This window comes from Populus trichocarpa, chromosome 10 (genome assembly GCF_000002775.5).
Source record: "Populus trichocarpa isolate Nisqually-1 chromosome 10, P.trichocarpa_v4.1, whole genome shotgun sequence".
In the NCBI taxonomy this organism is placed as follows: Eukaryota; Viridiplantae; Streptophyta; class Magnoliopsida; order Malpighiales; family Salicaceae; genus Populus; species Populus trichocarpa.
The window spans coordinates 1,128,707-1,144,085 of record NC_037294.2 but is presented as its reverse complement, the minus strand read 5'-3'; the positions used below and the strand labels follow the sequence as shown (position 1 = coordinate 1,144,085).

Sequence of the window (15,379 nt, the reverse complement as noted above, 5' to 3'; positions counted from 1 at the left end):
AAAAAAGTTTTGGTCCTTTCTTTGCACTAGACACTTTGAGAGGCTTGATTAATCACTAATCTAGGTTGGTTTGCTTCAATAACAGGTTTTTTTTGTTTTAATTCTAGAGTTTTGTTTTTGCACCGAAACCTATTCTAATCAAATTGTGATTATTAAGTGATAATCGTTGATGTTGGAAGCTTAATTATGATTCGGTGAATGATTCTCATCATGTCTATGCCTTTGATTTCGTTGTATCTGGTAAGATTTGAAATTCACATTGTTGTGTTTACTTCAAATTTAATGAAGGATCTTCTTACGGGTTGATACTGAAGCTAGCAAGGAAATCTTTCAAAGTATATCTTCACAGATTCAAAATGTGGTTATGATTGGTATTGGTAGGTGAAAGCTGATCTTTTTGTGAAGGTCGGAGTCTAGGGTCTTAGATAGGGGTGGTAATATGGTGGTGCTGAGGATAAGGGTTTGAAAGAAGTTGCTGCTGTTGGAGAGGTCTGCTACAAGCTGCTGCTGCTGGCGTGGATGGGGCTGTTGCTGCCGTGGAAAGGGATGTTGCTGCTACGATGATTTTAGTGGGTATAAAGCTATCAAATAACTATCTCAACCCAATAAGTTAAGTTATTAGATGAGGTCCAAAAAAAAAAATTATATTACTGTCTAACATATCTCCTCAAGTAAAAGTCTTTCGGGTTTAAAACTTGCGCGCACAGGTTCACTCTACCTTGTTTGTAATTTTTTATCAATAAAAAAGGAGGTGGTGAGATTCAAACCCATAACCACTTGATCAACAAGGCTCTGATACCATATCAAAAAACCATCTCAATCCAATAACTTAAGTTATTAAGTGAGGTCCCAAGAATAATTTTATATTACTTTCAAACAAATAATAACAGGGATTTTAGTGAGTATGCTGGTTCACGAACATTTTTTGAAATGACAGAGGTTGTTTTGCAGATCGAGGCAGTAGAATGAACTGGTTCTTTTGTGTAGATTGGTGGTGGGATTTGCTGGTCTTGTTTTGCAGACCGGGTCAGGAGATGATTCATCTCTAAATTATAGCTTATATATCAACAAATAACTATTCAATAGGATTCGAGTCATCAGTCGAGAAAAATATTGTTACCATATGCTACCTAATTATCATTACCAAACACAAGAAATCAACTATCTCATGCTCACCTACTTCATCATCTAAGTCATCTTTGGTTCCTTTGATCGCGTAAGCTCTTAAGATGTAGCCAGATTATTTTTTAAAACAGTAATGCATCTACAATTTGAAATATAACTTGGATTGGTTTTGGATTCGATTCTATTGCGAGCATGAATATTTTTGGCTTTATGTTTTACAATGATTTAAGAAATAGGTTTATTTTTGTTGTGTTATAGGTTGACAAATATGCGATTATTGCTCGCATTTTAGCTACATTGATCAATAGTTTTTTTTTTTTGAAATTCTAGGCAAGAGACTGGTTGCGTGAAGGGAATGTATTAACACCCCTAATATGTCACACCTGAGGTAAGCTGCATTGTTTTTTATTTGTTTGTTATGGCTTGATGAAGTCTATCTCTACTGACTTACTATGACAGGTCTGCTATAATAAACGAATCCTAATTTTCTAGATCAAGAACTTGGTTTGGTAAGGTGAAATATCATTAATTATTGTTGAGGCTTCTTTCAAGGGAAAACTGGAATTCTGTTTTTTGGTTGTCGCGTCATTCCTAAATAATAATTCAGATAAAATTCCTTCCGGATTTTATACTTATATTAGAAGTAAATGAATTGTATTATTCACAATAATATTTTGGATATTACAAGTTTCTTATCTTTATATTAAAGGTGAGTTATAGGTAAATTACTATCCCTAATAATATTTTTGGTATTATCCCCTTTATAGGTTTTTTTTATCCTTTACATAAAAAAAATTCAAAAGAAAAGGTAAAAAATGTGGTTATGACATTCTCATTATTTCACCTTCTTGTTCATTATTCTCATTATTTCTTACCTTTTTTTTATGACATTCTCATTAAATCACAATTTTCAACTTTAATAACATTGTTATCATCATTTTCATCGACTTGTGCTTGTCCGCTGGAGATTAGAACAACAACTAACTCCTTAGCTTCAACATCAACAACACTATTATCGAAGATATGAAAATTTAATTTTTTTTAAGTCAATCGATAGAGCAACTCGATATGGTTCAACCAACTCATTAACTTGAAAGACATCATCTCCCACTCGATATGGTTCAACCTCAACACGACCTTTGAGTTTTGTTTTTAAAACAGATAACCAATCAACTATTGAACGATTCTTTCTAAAGAAAGGGGTGTATGTGTAATAAATTCGCTGGCATTTCTTGACAATAACAAAGACATCATTAACGTTGCGGAGTCTAGCTTTTGAGTTAATTTTGATCAGACCATAATGGGAATCTACTCTGATTTCTCTATTAGTGGTGTCATACCAATAATATTTAAATAAAAAACATTTTATTATGCTCGCTATGATATTGCAATTCAACGACCCCTTCTAATTTACCATCATACTCGATTTCAAACTCACTACAAGTCGATCCCTTAACACAAACACCATTATTATCCTGAACCAGATTGTTAGGACCGAGTATGATCGTTATAAAAACAAGAATAAGGAGAAGCAAATGACCCGAATAGGTTGAATCCGTTGTACACAACCGAGGACGCACATTCCTTGATTGAGTTAAAAAATTAATCAATAATTTTAAAATGGGCTTGTTAGTAGCTGAACATGTTGGAAACAAAATTTTGAGTTTTGAATTCTTTTAGGAAGACATTGAAAATATCGAAAATAAAACGCATATATCAAGAACATCTTTTTTGGAATTTTTTTTGTTGTATTTTGCAATTGTTTTGGTTTTAAAAAAATAAAAAAAGGTCAAAAATGTGGTTATGACATTCTCATTATTTCACCTTCTAGTTCATGTGTTGAACGAGTGCAAAGATTTGGAATATTTGTTACATTTCATTAAGCGTGCTCATCTTGTTCAACAAAACTACAAATTATTGTCCTATGGCAAAGAGTTTTTGTATAGGTTAAAAGCTTCGGGACCACTTTGCTTAGTTAGCCATCCCGCAAAACTTGTTTTAATCGTGCTGATCAAATAGGTTAAAAGCTTCGGGACCACTTGGCGGACAGAATGCGTGTTTGCCAAATGGTTGTGATTGTGAAGAAAAGCATATAGACACACATATTCCGTAATGTTTCTTCATGAATTGCATGCCCAATGCAAGCATTAGTAAGAAAAATATAGGACAGTTCATTTCTACCATATATATTCATACCTTATTATTGTCATATCAAACTTATAAAGATTGAGAACCATGGAACCCATAAAATTGTCCTGTAAAAATCCAACAGCTCACTATAGGTAATCGGTATGGTGATTATTGTTGTTACTCTCTTTTTTTTTGGCCCCACATAAACCAAAAAAAAAGAGGAAAGAGAAAATACAAAAAAATTAAAAATATGTTGGAAGAATAAAAAAAAATTTACCAGTAAGAAGAGTATATTTGAATGCCTAGAGAATTGCCAAAAATTAATTGAGGAGGATCAAGCATGTAAAATTGAAAAATTTAACAATGTATTTTTGATTGATGAAGACCCTATTTACAAAGAAAATTCAACTTGAGGAGATAAATGAAAAATTGGATGTTTAAGGGCTCAATTAGATTTTTTTCAAGGTTTAATTGAATTTATTGAGAGCTTAGTTGCAAGAAAAATTAATTTGTTAATCAATTTAGACTTTAATTGGAAAAAATAAAAGTCTAGTGGTTGAATTGAAATTTTAAGAGTTAATTTGATCAAATCAGGGGTTTAATTACATAAATATAAAAGTTTGATAGGCAATTAGGGATTTAATTGAAAAAATAAAAAACCAAGGACCAAATTAGAAAAAGGCACATGAATGTAGAGGCTGAAATTGACCACATTAGGGGCCAAATTGAACAAAATAGAAGTGTGTTGATCAATTAAGGGTCAAAATGTAAACATTCAGAACTAGAGACCTAAATGAAAAAGACAGCCACCTTAGGGGGTGATAATTGAGTTCGACAGGGGTGAAATTAGATGAAAAACAGAGACTGAATTGAAAATTACAAATCCTAAATTAAAAATCCTAATCTCAACCAGACTCAATTCTACCAATATATTTTTAATTTTTTTATATTTTTTCCTTTTTCTTTTTCTTTTGTTTATGTGGGGCCCAGAAAAAAAAAATGAGTGACAACAATAATCACCATACCGATTACTTATAGTGAGCTGTTGGATTTTGACAGGACAATTTTACAGGTTCCATGGTTCTCAATCTTTATAAGTTTGATATGACAATAATAAGGTTTGAATATATATGGTAGAAATGAATTGTCCTATATTTTTCTTACTAATGCTTGCATTGGGCAATTCATGAAGAAAAATTATGGAATATGTATGTCTATATGCTTTCATTCCTAGATATAATTATTCACAATCACAACCACTTGGCAAACACGCATTGTGCCATATCCATATTAAAGATTGTTGGCTATAATTTTTCAAATATCAACTCCCAGTTGATACCATGTGAATAGAAAACCTTTAGCAACTTGATGGGAGTATATATTAGGGTTCTTTAAATTGAATCTTCAAATATTTCTGATAAACAATTTTACTATATTTTCTGCAATAATTTTGCTTTTTATGCGTTATCTTCATGATCCTTGTGGATAGTTCATATATTATGTGAATATTCTCAACCACAATACAAGTAGAGAACTACTTGATCAGCACGATTAAAACAAGTTTTGTGGGATGGCTAACTAAGCAAAGTGGTCCCGAAGCTTTTAACCTATACAAAAACTCTTTGCCATAGGACAATAATTTGTAGTTTTGTCGAACAAGAGGAGCACGCTTAATGAAATGTAACAAATATTCCAAATCTTTGCACTCGTTCAGCACATGAACTAGAAGGTGAAATAATGAGAATGTCATAGCCACATTTTTTGACCTTTTTTTTATTTTGAAAACCAAAACAATTGCAAAATACAACAAAAAAAAAATCCAAAAAAGATGTTCTTGATATATGTGATTTATTTTCAATATTTTCAGTGTCTTCCTAAAAGAATTCAAAACTCAAAATTTTGTTTCCAACATGTTCAGCTACAAACAAGCCCATTTTAAAATTATTGATTAATTTTTCAACTGAATCAAAGAATGTGCGTCCTGGGTTGTGTACAATGTATTCAACCTATTCGGGTCATTTATCATAATGAGATTGTCATAACCATATTTTTTACCTTTTCTTTTGAATTTTTTTTTGTAAAGGATAAAAAAAAAACCTACAAAGGGGATAATACCAAAAATATTATTAGGGATAGTAATTTACCTATAACTCACCTTTAATATAAGGATAAGAAACTTGTATGAGGTTAATATCTAAAATATTATTGTGAATAATACAACTCATTTACTTCTACTATAAGTATAAAATCCGGAAAGAATTTTATCTGAAATATTATTTGGGAATAACGCGACAATCAAAAACAGAATTCTAGTTTTCCCTTGAAAGAAGCCTCAACAATAATTGATGATGTTTCACCTTACCAAACCAAGTTTTTGATCTAGAAATTTAGGATTCGTTTATTGTAGCAGACCTGTCATAGTAAGTCAGTAGAGATAGACTTCATCAAGCCATAACAAACAAATAAAAAACGATGCAACTTACCTCAGTTGTAACATATTAGGGGTGTTAATACATTCCCTTCACACAACCAAACCCTTGCCTGGAATTTATAAAAAAAAACTATTGATCAATGCAGCTAAAATGCGAGCAATAATCGCATATTTGTCAACCTATAACACAACAAAAATAAACCTATTTCTTAAATCAATGTAAAACATCAAGCCAAAAAAATATTCATGCTCGCAATAGAATCGAATCCAATACCAATCCAAGTTATATTCCAAATTGTAGATGCATTACTATTATAAAAAATAATCTGGCTACATCTTAAGAGCTTACGCGATCAAAGGAACCAAAGATGAATTAGATGATGAAGTAGGTGAGCATGAGATGGTTGATTTCTTGTGTTTGGTAATGATAATTAGGTAGCATATGGTAACAATATTTTTCTCGAATGATGACTCGGATCCTATTGAATAGTTATTTGTTGATATATAAGCTATAATTTAGAGATGAATCATCTCCCGACCCGGTCTGCAAAACAAGACCAGCGGATCCCACCACCAATCTACACAAAAGAACCAGTTCATTCTACTGCCCCGATCTGCAAAACAACCTCTGTCATTCCAAAAAATGTTCGTGAACCAGCATACTCACTAAAATCCCTGTTATTATTTGTTTGAGAGTAATATAAAATTATTCTTGGGACCTCACTTAATAGCTTAAGTTATTGGGTTGAGATGATTTTTTGATATAGTATCAGAGCCTTGTTGATCAAGTAGTTATGAGTTTGAATCTCACCACCTCCTTTTTTATTGATAAAAAATTACGGATAAAGTTGTGTGAACCCGTGCAAGTTTTAAACCCGAAAAACTTTCACTTGAGGAGTTATGTTAGAGAGTAATATAAAATTATATTTAAGACCTCATCTAATAGCTTAACTTATTGGGTTGAGATAGTTATCTGATAACATTATACTCACTAAAATCATCGTAGCAGCTGCATCCCTTTCCACGGCAGCAACAGCCCAATCCACGCCAGCAGCAGCAGCTTGTAGCAGACCTCTCCAACAGCAGAAACTTCTTTCAAACCCTTATCCTCAGCACCACCATATTACCACCCCTATCTAAGACCCTAGACTCCGACCTTCACAAAAAGATCAGCTTTCACCAACCAATACCAATCATAACCACGTTTTAAATCTGTGAAGATATACTTTGAAAGATTTCCTTGCTAGCTTCAGTATCAACCCCTAAGAAGATCCTTCATTAAATTTGGAGAGGTTAAGGACTTGTTCATTTCTCGCAAAAGGAACCGAGTGGGAGAAGGTTTGTGGACATCAAAATATGTCGATTTTAATAAATTTCCGATATTTGTTAAAATTGATTAAGTGACCAATATATCAATAGGACCTAAAAACCCACTAAAATATGTAAAAACAAATAGCCTGTACTGACATTTGGTTCCGAACATTTAGATGATATCACCCAATGATTGTAGCAACCAGATGATTTTCTAGTGACAGGATCAAGCAACAAACGAAGTATAAATATGGAGACGCCATGAAAACTAAGGAAAAGCCAAAGCTAAAAAGCTTCTTATTTATTTTAGTTTTATTTATGCCCAACACATGATAGTAGGCAATCGAACTCCATCATAATGGATTGCAGCAGATAATATTACTGATCAATATCATTCTGACACCATTTTAGGTGCTCTCTATGCATCTGGTTGAAACATCACAAGAACAGGGTCGACATTGGGAGCCAAGTGCTTGTCACTGTTGACATTCACAGAAGGGTTCGGACATTGGACAAAAAGAAAGCTGATAAAAACTATTATCACCTTCATACTTGGTTATCTTAAACCGATTCGATCTATCAACACCTCCTGTTGTCACAACGAATCCTTCCGATTCAATCATCCCAATAGTGTTTTACTCGTGCTGACCTTCGACAAAACTACAAATTATAGTCCTTTAGCAAAGAGTTGTCGTATAGGTTTTGAGCTCTTGCCTCTTGCTTACTTGATTTATTCCACAAAAGTGTTTTACTCGTGCTTAATAGGTTATATTTGATCCTATCAATTAACTTAAAATTTCAATCTCTTAAATATAAATAAATAAACTATACTCTTTTGAGACGACAATTGTTTTAATCATTAATCGTGTAATAATTGGTCAGCTTGACAACTCGAAAATAAACAAAATAGTCTACTCTATAAATAACTTCAATTAAAACTACTAATTAAACCTTCCAAATAAAATTCAGGTTGTGATGCTCAGAATTGGTCATTTAAAATGAGATTACATGTCCTAGTATAAAATGATGATTGTTTTATAAATTGTAAAAAAAAAAATTATTTAGACAAATGAGATAGTCCTACTAATTAAACCTTCTACATAAAATTCAAGTTGGATGGCGGCCTGAAATTCTTCTAAACCGCCACATCATTCCAATCTGGTAGAGTGTTATCTTTGGCATATTTTTTAGCTTTTTTTTTCGCCTCATACTAAAAGTCATGCAACCTACATGATACAAATGTATTTTATATGAGTTAATGATAAATGAGATTTTAATATATAAATGTTTTTAAAAACTTTCGTATTATTTTCGATGTTACCTACTTGTAGCGTGATTGTCCCATACAATCCTCACAACATTATCATTTGCGCTATCACACATGAATTTGTTATGTGTATAAAAAATAAATCAATAATTTCAATATAACATAAAAAAATAGTTAAAATTTTAAGTTAACACTAACCTCAAATCTTTTAAACCGTGCATCGATATAAGATTTCCAATCAGGATGTTTGGAAACCTGACTCTATTAAAACAATAAAATTTCCATCGACGATTTAAATGCCAATGTTATTACTCGGGTGGCCTCAATGTTTGTGAACCTAAAAAACAATAAAATTAATGAAATATCAGTTGTTCACAAATTGTTAAATACAAACTTACATTTAAAGGTCATCGTTTCAATGTGCCTCGTACTTGCGAGAGAATTGACCTCGTTGTGAAGGGACACCGCCTCTATGTTGTGGAACCAAGCTGGAAAAGGTAGCGTCGTGAGTCAACACAGGTGCCTCTTCTTGGTCGGTACCTAATAACATGTCATCATTGCTGCTAGAAGAACTAGCTCCAATCATGTGCTCATGACATGGAATTGATTTTGTCCTACAAATCTACACAAATTTGATGTATAATTACATAATCAAATTTGATTTTTTAAAAAACAATTCGGAAGCACCTTCCCTATACTGGAGACTACCCAAAATGTTCAAACTTGCAAATATTCAAAATATATGCCACAAACCAGTTGATTTTATAATGTTTCTAATCATAAAATGGAGAAAAAAATAAAATTTATTCCTATATATTCAATTAACATTTATACTATAAATTTAATAATAACAATTAAAATTTAACAAAACAATCAAACATTAGAGCAATATATACAATAAAATTGAGATAAAACAATAAAAATTAATCCTATATATTCAATTAACATTTATACTACAAATTTAACAATAAGAATTAAAATTCAACAAAATAATCAGTCATTATTGCAATAAAAACAATAAAATAGGCAACAAATTAATAGAAAAACAACTATAGGCTTTATGAATGAAAAATGCTTACCTTAATAATGTGTTTACTTTTAAACTTTATCTACGCACAATATAAAAAACAAAAAAATATATAGTGTTAATAAACCGAAGAAAAGACAAAAAATAAGAAGTCATTAAGTAAATTGAATCACAATACATACCTTTTAAATTGAAGATGAAGCTAGAATTAGAGATTGGAGAGAATTGTGAAGTTCGCAAATGAGAGGAAAAAATGAACTGAAGGCGTTCTCGCTGGGTTTTATACTACCTTTCTACCAATGGAATCATTGACATAATATTAAATAATATTATTTTTAATTAATTCGTCGATGATTCCCTCGGTAAATTCTTCTTAAAATTTTATTTTCGCACTAAAATTTTCAAAAAAAAGCCTCCATAATTTTCGCAGTTCGTTGGTAATTCCCTCGCTAATTTAAAATTGTACACACGGTCAGAAATGCATTAATTACTTGTGTTTTGGGATACGCAATTCGTCGGTAGTCCATCGGTAATTCCATTACTAACCTGCAACTGACTCAGAAGACTTTAATTGACATCACCGACCGACATGGGATGTGAACAGTTCCCGTCGCCTCTAGAATACATTGACGGATACAAACCGTTGGTGTTTCCATCAGTTGTAACACTATCCCTTAACACAAAATAGTCAATTTCAAACTCATTACAAGTCGATCCCTTAACACAAAATGCCCGTTGTAACACTATCCCCTTTGGCAATAAATCACGATAAGTTAATGGAATTAGTGTTTTCATATACACAAGACAATCATGACTCTTCATTCCATGCAATCTACATTCCTCCAAATTAACCACCTTTGATATGTTCGAGGCATGTCCATCGGGAAAACACAGACTCTTAAGCCATTGATAAACTAGTAGTTGTGCATTATTCTCTAAGGCAAAGCTTGCTTTAGGCTTTATGACCCGTGACTCATCAAAAACCAACTCCATATTTTTACAGTGACAAAACAACGATATATCCATTCTAGCCTTGATGTTGTCCTTTGACTTCCCCTTCAAGTCAATGATCGTGTTAAAAATGTTCTCAAACACGTTCTTTTCTATGTGCATGACATCAAGGTTAGGGCAGAGGAGATTGGTCTCCAATAAGGAAGTTCTCAGAAAATATTTTGCTTTACCTAGTTATGGATCAAAACAAAACCAAGGAACTTCTGCTTATCGGATTGGAAACCAAAACAATATCACCGTACTCTGATACTACGTCATGCAGTTCTTTACCAGAAAGATGTAGGGGGTGCAACATCCTTTTCAACTCCACCAATAAAAAAAATCCTTCTATTCGTTTTGTACATGTGATCTGTTGGCAAGAAATGTCGCTGGCAGTAAAAAAAAAACATTTTACCCCCGTTTGTTAGCGTGAATGCCTCGTTGTTTTTCATGCAGTATGGACATGCTAGTTTTCCATGTGTACTCCAACCAGAAACCATTCCATGAGCTAGAAAATCATTGATAGTCCACATCAAAGTTGCCCTCATAAGAAATTTTCTTTTCTCGATACATCATAAGTCAAAGTCTCGGAGGACCACAACTGTGTTAACTCATCAATCAATGGTTGAAGACAAACATCTATATTACAGCCTGAACTGTTAGGATCGGATATGTACGTAGATAAAAACATGAACTCCGGCCTCATACACATCCCTGGTGGCAAGTTGTAAATTGTGAGTATAACTGGCGTTGAAGAATAAGGAGTAGCAAATAACCCGAATGGGTTGAATCCGTTGTACACAACGCAGGACACACCTTTCTTGATTCAACTAAAAAATTAATCAATAATTTTAAAATGGGCTTTTTAGTAGCTGAACATATTGGAAACAAAATTTTGAGTTTTGAATTATTTTAGGAAGACACTAAAAATATCGAAAATAAAACACATATATATATCAAGAACGTCTTTTTTGGATTTTTTTTGTTGTATTTTGCAATTGTTTTAGTTTTTGAAAAAATAAAAAAAAAAAAATTCAAAATATGTGGTTATGACATTCTCATTATTTCACCTTCTAGTTCATGTCTTGAACGAGTGCGAAGATTTGGAATATTTGTTACAGTTAATTAAGCGTGCTCCTCTTGTTCGACAAAACTACAAATTATTGTCCTGTGGCAAAGAGTTTTTGCTTAGTTAGCCATCCCACACAACTTGTTTTAATCGTGCTGATCGACTAGTTCTCTACTTGTATTGTGGTTGAGAATATTCACATAATATATGCACTATCCACAAGGATCATAAAGATAATGCTTAAAAAGCAAAATTATTGCAGAAAATATAGTAAATTTGTTTATCATTAACATGTTGGAAGAATATCAAAATATTTACCATTAAGAAGAGTATATTTGAATGCCCGGGGAATTGCCAAAGAATAGTTGAGGAGGATTAAGCATGTAAAATTGAAAAATTTAACAGCGTATTTTTTATTGATGAAGTCTCTATTGACAAAGAAAATTCAACTTGAGGAGAGAAATTCACAATTGGATGTTTAAGGGCTGTATTATATTTTTTCAAGGTTCACTTTGAGATTTCACAGTTTTACTGATGGACCGAATCTATTGGTGTGAGATTTAGATGTCATCGGTAAATTTTTTACCGACAGAAAGTGTCCGTCGGCATGTCTTTCGTCGGTAATCCCACATTCCGTTGCTAAGTTTGTCGGAAAAAAAACTTACCAATGGTTTTACATACTGAAAATGTGCGCAAAAAAAAAAATCTCGTTGGAAATATACCGACAAATATATTCCGTCGGTGACAGTGGCATATCCAGTAAATATTTTTCAACTCTCGGTATAATACCGACGGAATCTATCCGTCTGTGAAGATGTCGGTGATTGTGGCAGTTCCAGTAAATATTTTTCAACTCTCGGTAAAATGTCGACGGACTGTATCCGTCGGTGAAGGCGTCGGTGATTGTGGCATTTTTAGTATAACTAACCTTTAATATAAGAATAAGAAACTTGTATGAGGTTAATATCCAAAATATTATTGTGAATAATACAACTCATTTACTTCTACTATAAATATAAAATCCGGAAAGAATTTTATCTGAAATATTATTTGGGAATAACGCGACAATCAAAAACAGAATTCTAGTTTTCCCTTGAAAGAAGCCTCAACAATAATTGAGCATATTTCACCTTCCCAGACCAAGTTCTTGACCTGGAAAATTAGGATTATTCATAATAGCAGACCCGTCATAGTAAAGTCAGTAAAGATAGACTTCATCAGACCATAGCAAACAAATAAAAACCGATGCACTCCTTTACGCAACCAGTATCTTGCCTAGAATTTTTTAAAATAAACTAGTTAGGTTTCCTAGTAGATATAATATTAGGTGACGACTCTCAACCAAACTAAAAACCATTTCAAAAGACACTGTCCTAGAATTGTCATTGTGACATCGCTCTCTTGAGGAGGGCACGACAATAATAGTAATTAAATCTAATAAAACTCAAACATTTCTTAGCAATGAAGTTCATGTCATTGATCAATGCAACTAAAATGCGAGCAATAATCACATATTTGTCAACCTATAACATAACAAATATAAACCTATTTCTTGAATCAATGTAAAACATCGAGCCAAAAAATATTCATGCTCGCAATAGAATCAAATCCAAAACCAATCCATGTTATATTCCAAATTGTAAATGCATTACTGTTTCAAAAAATTAATTAGGCGACATCATAAGAGCTTACACGATCAAAGGAACCAATATGTCAAGGTCACAGATGATAAAGTAGGTGAGCATGAGATGGTTTATTTCTTGTGTTTGGTACGTAATGATAATTAGGCAGTAGATGGTAACAATATTTTTCTCGACTGATGACTCGGATAGTACTGACTAGTTATTTGTTGATATATAAACCGTCATTTAGAGTTGAGCCGGCTCCTGACCTGGTCTGCAAAACAAGAGCAACGGATCCCATCACTAATCTACTCAAGTGATTACGAGTTCAAATCTCATTATTTTTATTTTATTTGATAAAAAATAACACACAAGGTAGTATGAATCTATAAAAGTTTAGGCCCAAAGAATTTTCATTTTAAAGGATATTTTAGAGAATAATATAAAATTATTCTTGAACTTTATCTAACATCTTAACCTTTTGAGTTGAGATGCTTCTTTAATAGCATTATATTCACAAAAATCATTGTAGCAGCAGCATTCCCTTCCACGGCGGCGACAGCCCCTTCCACGCCAGCAGCAGCAGCTTGTAGCAGACCTCTCCAACAGCACCAACTTCTTTGAAACTACAGCAGCAACTTCTTTCAAACCATTATCCTCATCACCACCATATTACCACCCCTATCTAAGACCCTCGATTCCGACCTTCACAAAAAGATCAGCTTTCACCAACCAATACCAATCATAACCACGTTTTAAATCTGTGAAGATATACTTTGAAAGATTTCCTTGCTAGCTTCAGTATCAATCCCTAAGAAGATCCTTCGTTAAATTTGGAGAGGTTAAGGACTTGTTCATTTCTCGCAAAAGGAAGAGGTTAAGGACTTGTTCATTTCTCGCAAAAGGAACCGAGTGGGAGAAGGTTTGTGTACATCAAAATATGTCGATTTTAATAAATTTCAGATATTGGTTAAAATTGATTAATTGACCAATCACACTTGAGAAATAAAAAATTAGTGGTAACTCATATTCTTTATTTCGAACCTATTTTTGTCAGATACCCTTTCCTATCTGCTGATTATGATAAAACGGAATGAATTTCATATTGAAATTAACTATTATCACATTCTAGGCCAATATATAAATAGGACCTAAAACCCACTAAGACATGCAAAAAAAATATTTATATATTTGCAGAAGGAAAAAAAATACTGACATCTGGTTCCGAACATTTAGATGATATCAACCAATGATTGTAGCAACCAGATGATTTTCTAGTGACAAGATCAAGCAACAAACGAAGTATAAATATGGAGACGCCATGGAAACTAAGGAAAAGCCAAAGCTAAAAAGCTTCTTATTTATTTTAGTTTTATTTATGCCCAATACATGATAGTAGGCACTCGTACTCCCTCATACAGAATTGCAGCAGATAATATCAATATGCATCTGGTTCGAACATCACAAGAAGAGGGCCGACATTGGGAGCCAAGTGCTTGTCACTGTTGACGCCAACTGGGACGCATGAGCATTCACAGAAGGGTTCGGACATTGGACAAAAAGAAAGCTGATAAAAACTATTATCACCTTCATACTTGGTGATCTTAAACCGATTCAATCTATCAACACCTCCTGTGGTCACAATCAATCCTTCCGATTCAATCATCCACATCGTTGTCACGCCCCCCATCCTACATGAGGGTGCATCAAAGTTCACATTTAGATAAGAGCCTTCACGGATGACACCATCGTTGGATTTTATAGCAGGTGAAAATGTTATTGGGAGGCTCTCGTTCAAAGTGGAAAGTATAACATCTGAATTGCATATGATCTTGCTAGTCGCAGTGACCGCAAGAGTTGTTGTATTGTCAGTCGAGGGGGCTACGATTAAATAACGAGCACCAGCTTGCACCTCATGACCGAAGACATCGAGCACTGCTGCAGCATCTTTGGCATGAACGGCCTCAGGAAATGAAGTTGCTGCGAAGGCAAAGAGAAGGAAGGAGAACCCTAGAAATTTAGTGATCTCCATATTTTTTGAATATGAGTATTAGTTATCTCAATATTGTGTCTTGTTGATCTTGTGTTGAAGCAACGCATGGAGAGCATATATTTATATGGAGCAAGCATTTTGATTATTTGTTACAATTAATTAAAAAATTCCACAAAAATATAAATTATAGTGTTTTACTCGTGCCGACCTTCGACAAAACTACAAATTATAGTCCTTTAGTAAAGAGTTGTCGTGTAGGTTTTGAGCTCTTGCCTCTTGCTGACTTGATTTATCCCACAATAGTGTTTTACTCGTGCTGAGTAGAAATTATAGTCCTATGGCAAGGAGTTGTCGTATAGATTTTGAGCTCTTCTCGCTGGCACCACTTGCTTAAAATGTTATAATTGATCTGAT

General features: G+C 33.2%; 1 protein-coding gene across 1 annotated transcript; it reads right to left on the bottom strand.

The window, feature by feature from the left end:
• Positions 1 to 14,301: 14,301 nt before the first annotated feature.
• Positions 14,302 to 15,070, bottom strand: LOC18108777 (wound-responsive protein GWIN3). The gene has a single exon (XM_024610331.2). The coding sequence runs from the start codon at positions 15,002 to 15,004 to the stop codon at positions 14,411 to 14,413; it is 594 nt and encodes a 197-aa protein (XP_024466099.1). The 5' UTR covers positions 15,005 to 15,070; the 3' UTR covers positions 14,302 to 14,410.
• Between the last annotated feature and the right edge of the window lie 309 nt (positions 15,071 to 15,379).